This window comes from Bufo gargarizans, chromosome 10 (genome assembly GCF_014858855.1).
Source record: "Bufo gargarizans isolate SCDJY-AF-19 chromosome 10, ASM1485885v1, whole genome shotgun sequence".
In the NCBI taxonomy this organism is placed as follows: Eukaryota; Metazoa; Chordata; class Amphibia; order Anura; family Bufonidae; genus Bufo; species Bufo gargarizans.
Window position 1 is genome coordinate 16793256 of NC_058089.1, and position 16533 is coordinate 16809788.

General features: G+C 46.6%; 1 protein-coding gene across 1 annotated transcript; it reads left to right on the top strand.

Moving 5' to 3' along the window:
* Positions 1–3521: 3521 nt before the first annotated feature.
* Positions 3522–15515, top strand: LOC122921056. The gene is made up of 8 exons (XM_044270949.1): positions 3522–3792; positions 7780–7918; positions 8126–8262; positions 9244–9382; positions 10823–10932; positions 12600–12632; positions 12825–12903; positions 14733–15515. The coding sequence occupies exons 1-8, from the start codon at positions 3717–3719 to the stop codon at positions 14968–14970; spliced, it is 951 nt and encodes a 316-aa protein (XP_044126884.1). The 5' UTR covers positions 3522–3716; the 3' UTR covers positions 14971–15515.
* Positions 15516–16533: the final 1018 nt, after the last annotated feature.

The following is a 16533-nucleotide window of genomic DNA, read 5'->3' on the forward strand; positions in this document are numbered from 1 at the left end:
CGTCTGACAAATGCCATCAGTTTGCATACGTTTTGACGGAACTGCCTGCCGAAATCCTCTGCCGCAAATGTGAAAATAGCCCTACGTGGGGAATGCATGAAGCTATTAAAACGGGCATGTCAGGAGTGCAGAAAGGTCCTCTTTAATGCCTCCTTTTATGCCCGCTTCACATATAATGCCCCCAGTAATGGCTACTTTAAACATAGTGCCCCCCCCCAGTAGTGGTCACTAGGCCTGAGGCCGCTATAAGGACACCCCCATACAGCATTATAGGGGCGGATTTACCATTTTTATCTAATTATACTTGGCTCTTTTCGGTATTCACTCAAGCAGACTTGAGACATACACTTGACACCCGGTACGTCAGGTCCAATCTGGGGGCAGAAGGTGCCGTCGTGAAGTATTTAAAGAATATATACATTACCCTCAAGGCGAACTTCACACGCGCCAATATTACCGCAGTCTGTACGGTACAGCAATGTTAGAGGGTTTGTCCCGCAAAAAATATTCTACTTTTCATACCAGCACCTGGATCTGAATACTTTAATGAAATCCATCTCTATAGCGCCATCTAATGTTTGCTCTTTTTCTAATTTCTCCATCCTGCTGACTGAGATGGACGCACGTGCTCAGTTCCACTAGCCACCAGCCGCAACATACAGGACCCCTAAACTGCCAGATTATAATACATTTACCTGAAGAATTGGAGTTAGAAAGTGGTTGTCATGTACTGTATGATGTGTAATTTAAATTTTTTTACATTATAATGTAATAAATGAAAATCAGACATCACAGAGTGCATGTCAACCACTTTCTAACAAAGCTAGAACCAGCCCTGTACCTCACCTGGATCCAGAGATCTCTCCCCATTCATTGCTCTCCTAGACTTATTTCAAGCTGGCACCTCAGGGGACGTGTCCTTTCTGCTGCAGCTGAAGGATGGAACTCAGCATGTGCTTCCATCTCGGTGAGCAGGCCAGAGAAATTAGAAAAAGGAGCAAACAGCAGGTGGCGTTAAACATAGATGTCATTGAATATAACTTTTTTATTTACAAGCAATTACAAAAGTATTCAGATCCAGGTGCTGATTTGAAAAATATAGAATATTTTTTTGTGGGACAACCCCTTTAAAGAGGACCTCTCACCCCTCCTGACATGTCGGTTTTAGTAACTACTTGCATTCCCCATGTAATTACTATTCTGGAGCATTTATACTTATGACTAGTGATGAGCGAACTTGTGTTTTAAGTTCGGCGTCTAAAGTTCGGGTTCCGGTTAGCGGAGAATCCCGATATGGATTCTAAGGCTGGGTTCACACCTGAGCATTTAACAGCGCGTACGATCACGCTGTAAAACGCCCGACGCCCCAAGAAGTACATGAGCTTCTTTGGGGCGTCTTGTCACGCGTTCCCGCTGAAGTCTATGTACGGGAACGCGCGACAAGACGTTCCGTTATGGTCCTTAGTAGCGAAATCCATAACGGGATTCTCTGCTAACCCGAATCCGAACTTTAGACGCCGAACTTAAAACACAAGTTCGCTCATCACTACTTATGACTCTATGCTGTGCCGGTATTATTCCTGCTAGAAGTTTACAAATAAACAGTCTGCAGAAAAGGTACTGTGGAGTGTTACCAGTAGTGGGTGTGTCAGACTGTGCAGGGACAACCCCCCCAAACTGGTAACACCCATCTGAACCTTTACTGCAAGCTGCTGGCAATTCACTCATAACTTCTAGCAGGAATAATAAAGGAATGGTACATCACCGAGTCATAAGAACAGATGCTGCAGAATTGTTATTACATGGGGCATTAATGCAAGTAGTTACTAAACCAGACATGTCTGGAGAGGTGACAGGTGCTCTTTAATAGGGATGAGCGAATCTACTTCGGATGAAACATCCGAAGTAGATTCGCGTAAAACTTTGTTTCAATACTGCACGGAGCGAGCGCTCCGTACAGTATTAGAATGTATTGGCTCCGATGAGCCAAAGTTAGTACTTTGCGAAGTCTCGTGAGAGTACTAACTTTGGCTCATCGGAGCCAATACATTCTAATACTGTACGCAGCGCTAGCTCCGTGCAGTATTGAAACAAAGTTTTACACAAATCGACATCGGATGTTTCATCTGAAGTCGATTCGCTCATCCCTACTCTTTAAGTGAGGCGCAGCAGCCATGTTCACCTTGCTTGGCTGCTGCCAAAGGCTGAAGATTCAGTAGAAATTGTAGAGAACTCGTTCCTCCGGATTCCTGCTCTTTGATTTCTTTTGGGCCTATGAAAACAATCCTCTTCGCTGTGCGATCTGGGTGTTGGTGGGACACGTTACATGTGAGCTGCACCGAGATTTCTAAGCACCGCGTGCGTCAAGGGCAGCTTTTCGTATAAGCGGAGGACAGTAGGACGAACTTCAAGGGCCGCCTTAAAATACCTGCCGGCTGATGAATCCTATGAGTCAAGGATCTAAGCTTCCTAAAAGCATGATATAATCCTAGCCATATGAGAAAAGTTGGCTGATTTTGGTGGGACCGGCTTTCTATCTCATGGGTCTATGCTGTAGGACAGGGGTCAGCAACCAACGGCGCTCCAGCTGCTGTGAAACTACAACTCCCAGCATTCACACAGGCCCATCTGCTCTTGCAGCTCCTATAGAAGTGAATGGAGCATTCTGGGAGTTGTAGTTTCATTACAGCTGGAGTGCCGGAGGTTGCTGATTCCTGCTGTAGGATGATGTTAGGGAAAGGAAGGATCAGGCATGTTGAATTACCCCCCCCCCCCCATTGAGAACACATGCTTACTAAGGCCTCTTTCACACGAGCGAGTTTTCCGCTCGGGTGCAATGCGTGACGTGAACGCATTGCACCCGCACTGAATCCGGACCCATTCATTTCAATAGGTCTGTGCACATGAGCGTTTAATTTTTTTCACGCATCAGTTCTGCATTGGGTGAAAATTGTTCTATATTCTGCGTTTTTCACGCAGCCCTGATCCCATAGAAGTGAATGGGGCTTTAGTGAAAAACGCATTGTATCCGGAAACAGGTGCGGGTGCAATGTGTTTTTCACTGATGGTTGCTGAGAGATGTTGTTGGTAAACCTTCAGTTTTTTATCACGTGCGTGAAAAACGCATCAAAACGCATTGCACCCACGCGGAAAAAAAGAGAACCACTGAACGCAATCACAGACAAAACTGAATGAACTTGCTTGCAAAATGGTGCGAGTTTCACTGAACACGTCCGGACCTAATCCGTCACGCACGTGTGAAAGAGACCTAGGTGTTTCATTTCCCTGCAGCGCCACCGCAGGGAAAACTGAGTATTACACCATGCCCATTGAAATCAATGGGTTGTCTGTGTAATGGAGGACAGGACAGGTCCTCCAGAGCGAGAGACGCTCTTTGAGCAAGAGATCAGGATCCTGAATACGGGATCCTCCTTTATTAGCACAGAATTCCCTTTAAGCTGATGGCAGGGATTCCCGCCGCTTGGCTCTATGATAGTAAAGGGCCTTTGGTGGTATAATACAGTGACGGGCAAGAATGTGGCTTATGACACAGCTGCAGGTGCGTTCTCGCGTCACAGCCCTGAATGTAGCCCCAGGGGTGGAGGCCGGTCTGTGTCACAAGGTTTGGCTCCAGATCCTCCCTCCAGAGTCAGAAGAAGCTCGGCACAGTCCCTCCAGAAAGCAGACCTCTGCGACCGTGAGTGGAGACAGTCAGCATGATGCCCCAAACCTTACGCCTCTCTCTGCTCCTCTCTATCGTTGGCATCTCATGTTCTACCGATCCTATACAAGGTAAGTGTCATTTATGTGCGATCGTCTACTGTCCTATTTTCACCCCATTTTGGCCCCTGTCGTTTTAAGAAAGGGCCTGAGCTATATGGAGTACAGAGGTCGCAGGTGCATCGGACGCCAGTATTAAGATGGCCCACAGGGGGCGCTGTTATAGATTTTGCAATTGGTCCGCCTCTGCTTTAGGCCTCATGCACACGACCGTTGTTTCATTCCGTGTCCGTTGTTCCGTTTTTCGTGATTTTCTGCGGACCCATTGACTTTTAATGGGTCTGTTGAAAACTCGGCTAATGCACCGTTTGTCGTCCGTGATCCGTGGTTCCAGTCGGTCAAAAAAATATAACCTGTCCTATTTTTTTCACAGAAAACGGTTTGCGGACCCATTCAAGTCAATGGGTCCGTGAAAAAACGCGGAGGCACACAAGATTGTCATCCGTGTCCGCGCCCGTTTTTTTCCTATCATTTGCATGGCAAACTTGACTTAAAAAATAAAGGAAGACACACGGAAACAAAAACGGATCACGGAACCCCATTTTGCGGAACGCAACACAACAACGGTCGTGTGCATGAGGCCTTAATGGTATAGCCCAGGTTGTATATTTCAGTGCCGTTTCCAGGGTACGCCGTGTATAACGCCCCGTCCATGGCGGTGTTGTTGGGGCTTGTGTCTATAGTAGTGTTAGCAGATCTCCATGTCTTAGAACAGCTTGCCAAAAAAAAATAAAAAAGTAAATAATTTAAAAATAAAAATAACCGCCCCACTGACTGTAGTGCAACTCTGGTTAGGTCCACTACCAGTAAGTGCAATTAATCAACGAGTTACTGACTTAAAGGGGTACTCCGGTTTTAATCATTACAATTATTTATTTGCAGAATAGGATGTTAAAAAATATACATTATTTAAAATTTTGCTTGCAGACCTTTATTATATCCACACAGTAGCCTCTCCCTATAGAAAAAAAATAGTTTGGCTAATTTTAGTCCTGTAAAATAGGACAACTGGATAAAACTAATCATGGCGTCAGTCAGTGGCGTAACTAGAGTGTTATGGGCCCCGGTAAATGGCGCACACCCACCTGGCCGTCCAGATGATGTAACTTGATTCTTCAGACCAGACCGCCTTCTTCCATTGCTTCATGGTCCAGTTCTGTTGCTCACCCGGCCATTGTTGGCGGTGGTCAGGGGTCAGTACGTGCACGGTGACCGGTCTTCAGCTACATACCCTCCTACATAGCCAGCTGTGATGCCCTGTGTTTCCCGACACCTTTCTATAAGGGTCCATTCACACGTCCGTTTTGGTGTTCCGCATCCGTTCCGATTAAAAACGGAACGTTATGCGGATCCATTCATTTTCAATGGATTCAGCAAATAATCGGACAGCACTCATGGTGCTCTCCGATTTCGTGATTCCGTTCCGTGGGTTCCGTTATTCGGATCCTGGAAAAAAATATACCCTGTCCTACTATTTGTCCGATTTTGCATTCCGTCATCCCATTCTAGTCAATGGATCCGTCGAAAATCTGGAAGACATGCTAAAAGCATCCTCATGTCATCCAGATTTTCGGATCCGCAAAAAACAGGAACGTTTATCTGGAAAGGTAAAAATACTGACGTGTGAATGGACCCTTAGTAACGTTGTCAGCAATTTCTGCTGCATTAGCTCTTTTCTGAGATTGGACCAGACGGGCTAGTCAGCACTTCCCTCGCCCCGCACTCAACAATGAGCCTTGGGAGCCATGATCTTGTCACCGGTTGTCTTTTCTTGGACCACTTTTGGTAGGTGTTAGCTACTACGTACTAGGAACCCTGACAAGACCTGCTGCTTTGGCGTACATGCAATAGAAGTAACCCATGCGACTGCTATGGGGCCTGGAAGGAACTTGTTCTTCTCTCCCCCACTTGAAAACACAGCGGCCACTAGGGGGAGCTCAAAGCAAAAAAGACTATTACAGCTTCCATGGTAGTTGTATGGTAGAGCTCCCTCTAGTGGTGGCTGCAGGCAGCTAGCTTTGTGATAGAACAGAAGCAGGAGATTTATCAATGTATTTTGCCGGTTTTCTGGTGTGAATACGTTGAGAAATATTGTGTTCAGAATGAGCGACATATATTTGAAGCACACAAAAGTCGGATAAAGTGGGTGAGGCCAAAGGCAAATTTTTTATTACAATTTATATTTAACTAAAATTTCTTCCACTTGATTTAAAAAAATAAAAAAAAAAGACTGATTTGTCATATATTTTCTCTGTGAACTCATGTTGTACTTTCTTGACTCAGAATTATTATGACCTCATATAGAGCGCCTAGTGTGTAGGCGTCTCTTTTGCTGTATTGTATTGTACTTTTATTCTTTCAAAATAATAAAATATGATTAAACATAAAAAAGAAAAAAATATTAATTAATCAGAAATCTGTGGCGTTGCGCATGTTCTGCATTGCGTGGGAGTAACTGATGCACGTACACTGAGAAACTGGGTGCAGGGGGCCCATACTAAGTTTTACTATGGGGCCCTATGAGGTCTGTGTGCGCCCCTGGCTCTGACCCAGCTGTCCAGCCAGATGCTTACATTTGCTCACGTTTCCTGCTTCCAACACATGACAACACGTCAGTAGTAAAGCAATGGCGACTCCATGACAAATACCAAAACGGGGCCCTCACTTATTCTGAGAATGAAGGGGCCACAGTGCTGATTTAGATCTTTTCCCCCAGAAACAGCGCCACTCTTGACCACAGATTATGTCAGGTATTGCAGTCTGTTACCATGATTATACAATTCAAGTGACTACAAGACCAGATAACACCATATGTGGTTTGTGGGGATTCGCTCTGGTAGGCAGGTAAGCGGAGGCAATGGACCAGGTTTTAAGTCAATCTTCAGTGTTTATTCACACCCAGAATATAACAGAACAGTCCCTTTTCAGGCCTGGTGCTTGTTCACACACAAAAAAAAAAAAAAATAACATTCACCTGGTATCCTGGGTGTCAGTTCACACCCGGCTGAATGCTCAGCCTCAGAAAGTCCACTTGCAGGCTGTACGGCGGCCTTCAGACCTCAGCGCAGAGATCTCCCAAAACCACAGCTTCACTGTGAAGTGGAGGATAGTCCACACAGCTGAGACTGCTGGCTGGGATTTTATATCCCAGCCAAAACCCGGCCTGGAGTGTGGGGAGCAGCCACCCACCCTGCACTTTGGCTGCTCCCAGTAAGAGCCGGCCCGGATCAGCTCTACAGCCATACTAACTAACAAATAGTGTCAGTCAGCACTAACTGCCGATGACCCTTAAAATTACCGGCTCTTACCTCACCGAGGCCAGGAATCTCGGTGACACAAACCTTCCGTCAATGACGTACCCTTGCGCCTTCCTACAGGTGCTAAAGAGCCTCTTCATCAAAATAATAAAACGTACAAGTGCTCATGATGCACAGAACCATATCCATTTGGCGGTCTGTGTCGGACAAGTATAGGACATGCTCTTTGTGCAGAACGGACATACGGATGTAGAAAGCACATGGATCATCCATATGTCCGTTCCTCAAAAAGATAGAATATGTCCGCACCATGAACCCATTGAAGACAATAAACCTGCAAGTAAAATAAGGGCTGCTTCCGTATTTTGCAGATCCGCGATTTGCAGACCACAAAATGGATACGATCGTGTGCATGAGGCCTTAGTATGCTGAATATTTTAATTGTTAGAGCAGCTGTTTGTGCTCCGGAGCTGTTGTTCCTTAACTGGGAAAAGAAGCTGCAAAATAGTCAGCCATTTTGATTTATGGAGCTGATCGCCCACTAAAAGGCTCTCTCTCACTTACCTGTCTCATCCACGCTTTACTTATACAGCCCAATATTTCACTTCTCCTGCGGAGGCGCTGCAGGGAAATTAAACGCTTGCAGGTGACAGCAGGGATTATAAAAAGTGGACATCCCCTTTAAGTAATATCTGTTTATGTATCAGATTAATTTATTAGGGTCTTCTTTTTTCTCTACCAGTTATTTCGGGGGTCTTCATGCCAAATAATCTCACCGTGGATTATGACGGAGCCAAAGTTGCCTGCGCCATGCACTCCAGCAGATTGGCGACACTGGAGAATGTCACCTTTGCGTTTAGAAATGGCTATGAGTTATGCAAGTAAGTATGGCAGACGCTGTGATATAGCCTGCAAAATATTGAACCCCAAATTTGCGGCATAAAAAAAAATATATATATAAAAATTTTGGGAGAATTTTGACCGTTCCTTTGCTATTCCTCCTGGAATTGTATAAATAAACTATAATGAGAATAGCGGGGAAGGTCTTGTGGGGCCACTTATAGCGATGCGTTGTTTTGTTCACCCAGATGGGGCTGGATCGAGGAGAAGCGCGTGGTCATGCTGCGTCTGACGCCATTTGAAGCTTGTTCTGACTACAACCTTGGGATCTTGATGAGAGACTGTCCAAATATCAGATCCACATTCTGTGTGAATGGCTCCTCAGGTGAGTTCGCACCTGCAGACATCTCAATTGGCAGGCCTGCCCATCAGAGATCTGTCACCTCTCCTATCCGGGTCCGAACCCCCAATGCCAATTTCCTAACCCAACCCCTTCCCTCCAGCCCTACTGTACATGACATGCAGGGTAAGACAGCGCCACATACTGTGCCCACTGTGCTTCCCAGTACTATACTGCAGAAACAGATAATCCCCCTTCGGCTGCCCCCCTTTTGCCCCTACCTGGTGCTGCCTGAGGCAATCGCCTCACCTCGCCTCGTGGTTGGTGCACCCCTAGCGGGTTGACAGTTTTCACTGGTGAGAACCGCATGGCTCTCAGGTGCAGCAGAGAAAATGATGGTCAGTTGTAGAAGAAGGGTATGAAACTACGATGGGGAACAGTCGGAGAGGGTCCGGTGGCTATCTACTTGACCCTCTAAAACCATGGAGAGGAATATTTGGGTGCTTGGCCCTTATTCCAGGTGCCCCCCAGACTGCTTCTGTGATACACGTACCCAGGGCCCCCCTAATATCTGACCACTTTGTCCAGCAATGCAGGGGTGTTCCTGGTTCATGGAGGACCCCAAAGCAAGTTGAGAATGGGGCCTTGAGCAGAACATCCTGCAATGGATAGGAGCGAGATCAGCAGGGTTGGCGCCCCTTGCCCAAGGACCACTAGGGACTGTAATAGTGGTGCAGTGTGCCCAGATCACGGATCAGCAACCTCCGGCACTCCAGCTGTTCTGAAACTACAACTCCCAGCATGCTCCATTCACTTCTTTGGGAGGTACAAGGACAACCTAGCAAGTGTGCATGCTGGGAGTTGTAGTTTCACAACAGCTGGAGCGCCGATGGTTGCTGACCCCTGGTCTATAAAGTAGACAAGACTTTACATATGTGTACCAGGAGCTGATAATGAGCTAGTCACACATAGCAGAGCAGGTCATGTATGATGTACTGATGAAGTACTGCCATTCTGTGCTCTCAGGGGCTGTGCACGAGCTTCTTATACCGCTACGTCTTGTCCCTTCGTATGAAAACGCCAGCAATACCTGCGAAGGGAATGGATTGACCATAGCCACAAAGGAGCAAATAGAAATGAATGCAAGCACCATAGCAGACCAAAGGTAAGCCCTACAGATCTCTGCATTATTAAGATCAGTTCATCCTGATCTTCCTGATTCATGACTGCCAGTGAGGATCACACTCCCCTATGGGCACTAAAAATGGCTGCCGGTAGTGGTTGCCAACCGACTGTTACCGCCTGCTCGCTTGTTATGTAAGTGTGTGAGTGTAACGTCAAAACATCTGGAAAAGTTTAAGGGGTTTGAAAACTTTTTCAAGGCCTTAGGGTGCATTCACACCACCATATTTTCGGTTCACGTCCGATTCCGCTTTTTTGCGGACCGGATGAGGATCCTTTCATTTTAATGGGGCTGCAAAAGATGCGGACAGCACACCGTGGCTGTCCGCATCCGTATGTCCATTCGGCGGCCCCACAAGAAAAGTAGAACATGTCCTATTCTTGTCCGATTTGCAGGAAAAGGCATTTGTTACACAGTGCGGGGAAAATGTGGGGTGGACGCAGCCGGTATCTGGGGTTTGCGAATCGGAGATATGCAAAACACAAAATAGATACGGTCGTGTGAATGCCCCCTATGTATAAATATGTCAGTACCGAGATGTCTCCCCATGGACTGTGACGAGGGGACATCCTCAGCATCTAGGGCAGGGATGCCCAACCTGCGGCCCTCCAGCTGTTGCAAAACTACAACTCCCAGCATGCTTGGACAGCCTACAGCAATTAGGGCATGCTGGGAGTTGTAGTTTTGCGACAGCTGGAGGGAAGAATGTTTCTACACAGACATAGAAGAGGATTCTTTACGGTAAGAGCAGTGAGACTATGGAGCTCTCTGCCTGAGGAGGGGGTGATGGGGAACTCACTAAAAGAGTCCTAGAGGGGCCTGGATGTATAACCCGCAAAAACGGAACGGTAACTGAAAAAAATAACATTTGTGTGCATGAGGCCTAAGCAGCGTGCCACACACAGGACGCCATTCCCAACCATATTCAGCCGTCTCTATACTTTTGGAACACCCTGAATAATGTTACAATATTATTATAATTATAACGCTATATTACTATGCCATAAATCCACATGTGTCTTGTTATTTTAGTTATAGTAGGGCCTCATGCACACGACCGTTCTGTTTTTTGCAGTCTGCAAATTGCGGATCTGAAAAACACGGAAGCCGCCCGTGTGCCTTCCGCAATTTGCGTAATGGAACAGGCAGCCCATTGTAGAAATGCCTAAATAGGACGTTATATATTTATTGCGCTGCAACGGAACGGCGCAATGGATGCGGACAGCAGACGGAGTGCTATCCCCATCTTTTGCAGCCCCATTGAAGTGAATGGGTCCGCACCCGAGCCGCAAAAACTGCGGCTCGGATGTGGACCAGAACAACGGTCGTGTGCATGAGGCCTAACACTGTGCTTCATACAATGTGTGATTATGTATCAAATAGTACAATGTATGTTATCACCCGTGTTTTTGCTCCCATCAGTCTCGCATGGTATCACTGGGGAGTTGGACAGATGAACAATGGCAGCTTTGAACCGGATACCTGTAATGATACGTTAGGCCGCGCTTCTGCCTTCTGTTATAACCCGGCCTGTAAGTATCTTCCAGACATGGAAATCATTCAGCCTTAGGACGCCCTGACACGCAGCAGACTTTGTGGCAGAAAATTCTGCAACTGAAAATCGGTTCCATTCATTTGAATGAGGCAGCAAGCGCACGGATTTCTGCAAGCTCCATTGAGGTGAATGGAACTGTAATCCGGATTCAGTCCGGGTGCAATGCGTTTTTCAATGATGGTTACGTAAAAAACGCATCAAAAAATGATTGCACCCTCGTGGAAAAACAAAAACACTAAACGCAATCGCAGACAAAACTGATTGAACTTGCTTGCAAAATGGTGCGAGTTTCAATGAACGCATCCGGAGCCAATGCGTACCGTTCGTGTGAAAGAGGCCTGCAGCCTCATACATGACTGTATTTTTGGTCTCTGTCCGATCTGCATCTTTCCACAAGGACCTATTCATCCGTGTGCTGTCCGCATCCGTGTGCTGTCCGCATCCGTATGCTGTCCGCATCCGTGTGCTGTCCGCATCCATGTGCTGTCCGCATCCGTGTGGCTGGGCCTCAAATGATAGAACCTGTCCTATTCTAGTGTGTTTTGCGGACAAGAATAGGCTTCTTGACAGCAGGTCCCGTGAAGATTACGGGATGCACATGGTCTGCATACGTATTTTGTGGATCCGCAATTTGTGGACTGCAAGACGATTGCAGTCAGGGGCAGAATGCCTTATAGGGTATATACACGTGAAGTGTATTACATGTGGATTTTAGTGGGGAAAATCCTCAGAGTTAGGGTCCATTTACACGTCAGTATTTTTTTATATCCCAAATTTTGGTCCGTTTTTTTCAGATCTGTTGTTCCTGAAAATGTTTCCGTATGTCATCAGTTTTTTTCGGATCCATTGACTTTGTATTGTACCAGGAACCGATTTTTTTACGGAAAATAATAGGACAAGTTTTATATTTTATCGGACATGCGGAACGGAACAACGGAAACGCTGTCCGATTTTTTTCAGGACCCATTGAAAATGAATGGGTACAGAACTGGTCCTGATCTGTTCTGCAAAAAACGGAACGGATCCGGAAAGAAACAACGGACGTGTGAATGGACCCGTAGGCCTCATGCACACGACAGTTTTCTTGGTCCGCATCCGAGCCGCAGTTTTTGCGTCTTGGATGCGGACCCATTCACTTCAATGGGCCCCAAAAGATGCGGACAGCACTCCGTTCTGTGTCCCTGCAAAAAAAATATAACTTGTCCTATTCTTGTCCGTTTTGCGGACAAGAATAGGCAGTTACATCAATGGCTGTCCGCGCCGTTCCACAAATTGCGGAACGCACACGTACGCCATCCGTGTTTTGCGGATCCGCAATTTGCGGACTGCAAAACACACCACGATCGTTTGCATGATGCATGTGGCCGTTGCCATTTTTGCCGTCCGCAATTGCAGATCTGCAAAATACGGATACCGGCCGTGTGTGTCCTGCATTTTGCGGAATAGAAGGTCCTGCCCAGTGGCGTAACTAAAGTTCTATGGGCCCCAGGGCAAACTTTGGATCGGATGCTGGAAGATGCGCATAAACCACACGGCTGTGTGCATGTACCCTAAGTGTATCTCTGTCCTGATAGAAGAGTCCGTTAACTGACAACACGCGTTGTACTTAGCGTAACTTTTGTATTTTATTTCTTTCTCTTGTAGTGTCTGATGTCCTGATAGTAAAGGATACCCAAAGTAAGTCCCAATTGTTAACCCTTTTGGTACCATTTCTTTGTGACTACTCCTGGATTTTGCATACACGTACTTCGCTTGACCGCATTTTTTAAACTGATTTTGAGCTTTCTCCCGTGTCTTCTGCATCCATATACAGTACATATCCCCTTGACTAGATTAACTCTTCGCTGCCTGTTTCTTGTTATTCTACAGCCTGGAAGATAATCTCTATCGGTTCCATCATTGCCTTTATTTTTTTGATTTTATTGACAGCCGCTGTATTCATGAGAGGGTGAGTAGCAGAAAATCTCCGCCCTGCACCCTCCAGTATTGGGCCGAATGCCCGTCCGGGTATCCCGGCCTGGCATCCTATGCCTATGATCTATACGAGTGTATTACTGTACCGCAGCGGCGGCATGAAGCGCACGGTGTCATAGCAACCAATGACGCCGTGGGCTCCTGCTGTCAGCAGGGATCCAGGCCGGGATACCACGGACCGCTCTCGGCAGTGTGCATTCGGCCTTAGGGTATTATGCTGCGATTTTGGCCTCGTTTTGTGTCAAGCACCCAAGTATCACTGTGTTGCTCGGCCAGGGGTGCACCTAGCCTTTCTGCTGCCTAAGGGCAAAAACTTAAACGACACCCTCCCCCCCCCCCTTATGCTAATTTCTTAACCTAACCCCTTTGCCACAATGAATGGACTCACTACCCATGGCCCTTCCACTGCCCCCTCTTGCCCCTACCTGGTGCTGCCTGTCGCCTCACCTGGCCTCATTGATGGTGCCCCCCTGGTCACGGCAGCCATAGAAATGAATGGGGTCACAGGGGTAACTCCTGAATCACAAAAAATCCATTCATTTCTATGGCTGCCCTGACACTGCGTGTTTAGTAGCCATAAGATCCAGAAAGCCTTGACGGTGTCGTGTGCATTGCTAATGGCGCAGCACGGAATCTGTAATCATTGTTTGCCTTCCCATTGCATTTAGGCTGAAATGGCTGATAACGGGGAACAATAGGTCGTTTTCGCCTGCGCAGCAAATAGAACTCAGATTTTAGAATATTTTTTTATAAGCAGATATATCACAAACAGCATGTGTACTCCGGAGGATGCAATGATGCCAGTGGTCGCCCCTAAGTTGTGCTTCGTAATGCGGTTACTTGAAAAAGGACCCGTCCCCTCTCCTGACGTGTCTGTTTTAGTAACTACTTGTATTCCCCATGTAATAACAGTTCTGGAGCATCTGTTCTTATGGCTCAATGTTGTGCCATTCCTTTATTATTCCTGCTATAGGTTATGAATGAATTGCTAGCGGTTTGCAGTGTAGGTCCAGCTGGGTGTTACCAGTTGGAGGCGTGTCCTTGCACAGTCTGACATTATCCAATCAGCACTGCCAGTGTCAGACTGTGCAGGGACGCACCCAAACTGGTAACACCCTGCTGGACCTTCACTGCAAATTGCTAGTAATTGATTCATAACTTCTAGAAGGAATAATAGAGGAATGGCACAACATAGTCACAAGAATAGATGCTCCAGAACTGTTATTACATGGGGAGTGCAAGTAGTTACTGAAACAGACATGTCAGGAGCGGGGACGGGTCCTCTATAAAGGGAGTCATCAGCCAGAAACTTGCCTTGCCTTGTGGGGGTAACTCATATGATTGTAATTATTCCTTTCACTTGGCGATCCGTTGCTTCATTCTTGAGCAGTTAAGTGCACAGAGGCCGGGCCCAAGCCACTCGGGGTGCCCTTATTTCCGTTTGCTCCTCTGCCAGCCCCTCCCTATCCTTCTTAATTCCTGCATAGTCATCTCACCTGGCCCTGTCAATCAAGAAGGAGAGGGAGGGGCTGATACAGGGGGAAGGAGGAGCAAGGATGCACAAACTGACCTGGACCCGCCCTCGTTGCACTTAACATATGGATTAAAATGACTTTTTCTCCAGAATGAAGCAAAGGATCGCTAAGTGAAAGGCCTTATTACGGTACATTCAGCAGGCACTGCTGACACACTCCCTATAAATAAGCTGCATTACCAGACACAGCTCAAAGGTGGCGCTGTTTCGGGGGAAAGAAAAAAGTTACAGTATTCAGATAGTTCTGTTTTTTTTTTCTACTTTTCTAGGAATAAATTCATATGCTGCATGGGAGAGACGCGCACTCACGCACCAGACCCCGAGCAAGCTCCTTCACCCACCTGGAATACCACCAGCGTTTACCGGCGCGTTAGTCATTCGAACAGGGGTGCAATGTACGACAACGGCATTGTCAGAGAGAAGCGTCCCTCTGTGATCCGACCAGAAATGAGCCACTTCAAGACCCACTACAGTAACATGGCTTTCGACACCACCGGGGAAGTTTGAGGACAACGTGTGGGGTGATGGTGAAGAATTGGGGTTGGGTATTTAACCTGCCTTCAAACATGACCTCTCGATAAAAACCTCTGCGACCAACGCACAGTAGGTCTGTGCATTACGGGTGCAAATATATCGATCACTCACGAAAGACATATGGTCCAGGACTGACGACAAAGTAGGGACCGTTCCTCCATTTAATAAATAAACGATTATATTACTATTGTATTGATTGGAAGGTGTTGTATATAAGATGGCCTGTAGGTGTCACTGTTTCCACTGCAATATTAAACTCATTGAGGAAAAAGTAGCGATTGCCTTTACAATCATATCATCTGCATTATTGGGGTCACTTGGTCCTAATACCCCTTGCACTGGCGCATGTTGCGCCTAAGTTATGTAGAGGTGCCAGCCTCAACATAACGTAGGCGCATCCGCCGCCGGCCTAACTCTACACCAGCTACCTTGCTGGGGTAGATTTAGATAATTTCCGAAGCCTAAAACAGGCGTAGAAAATGATAAATGAGATACACGTCCCCTCTCCTGACATGTTCTGTTTTAGTAACTACTGGCCTTCCCCATGTAATAATTCTGGAGCATCTATTGTCATGACTCTGTGTTGTGCCGTTCTTCTATTATCCCTACTAGAACTTATAAATTAATTGCCAGCAGTTTGCAGTGAAGGTCCAGCTGGGTGTAAGCAGTTTGCGGTGTGTCCCTGCACAGTCTGACACTATCCACCCAGCGCTGCCAGCGCTACCCCCCCCCCTACCTGGTAACACCCAGCTGGACCTTCATTGCAAACTGCTAGCAATTCATTCATAAACTTCCAGCAGGAATAATAGAGGAATGGCACAACATAGAGTCATGAGAATAGATGATTTGGAATTGGTATTACATGGAGGGTGTAGAAAGGTTAGGAGTCATCATTAATATGTACAGCACCATGGAAGATGATGGCGCTATGTCAATCAATAATAATGGCAGTAGTAATCATTGGAGGGATTCCATTGTCCTTGTTCTCCCTATAGTTTGAAATCTCTACCTGTAAATACTGGGTGCACATCACCGTCCCTTTAATTATTAGGATCTTTTACAACTTGCAAAAAAAGGCATACCTCCATGCAGGGTCGGCAGCTTTCTCGCCCACCCCTGAGAAATGCTTTTTTACAAATGCGTTTTTTTGGTGCACTGTGGGCGGGGCAGTTGCATTTGGTGCACTACTGCTATACCATAACGTCACCTGCAGCCTCTCTTTTTTTTTTGTAATTTCCTGAAATTTCAGACCTGGTAGTGATGATGCCAGGTGCACCAAATGAAGAAGCCCCGCCCACAGTGCACTTTATTTGCATATAAGAAAAAAAAAAAAGCATTTCTCAGGATTAGGCCTCATGCACACGACCGTTGTTGTGTCCCGTGTCCGTTGTTCCGTTTTCCGTGATTTTCTGCGGACCCATTGACTTTCAATAGGTCCGTGGAAAACTTCGCTAATGCACCATTTGTCATCCGCGTCCGTGATCCGTGTTTCCAGTCCGTGAAAAAAATATGACCTGTCCTATTTTTTTCACGGAC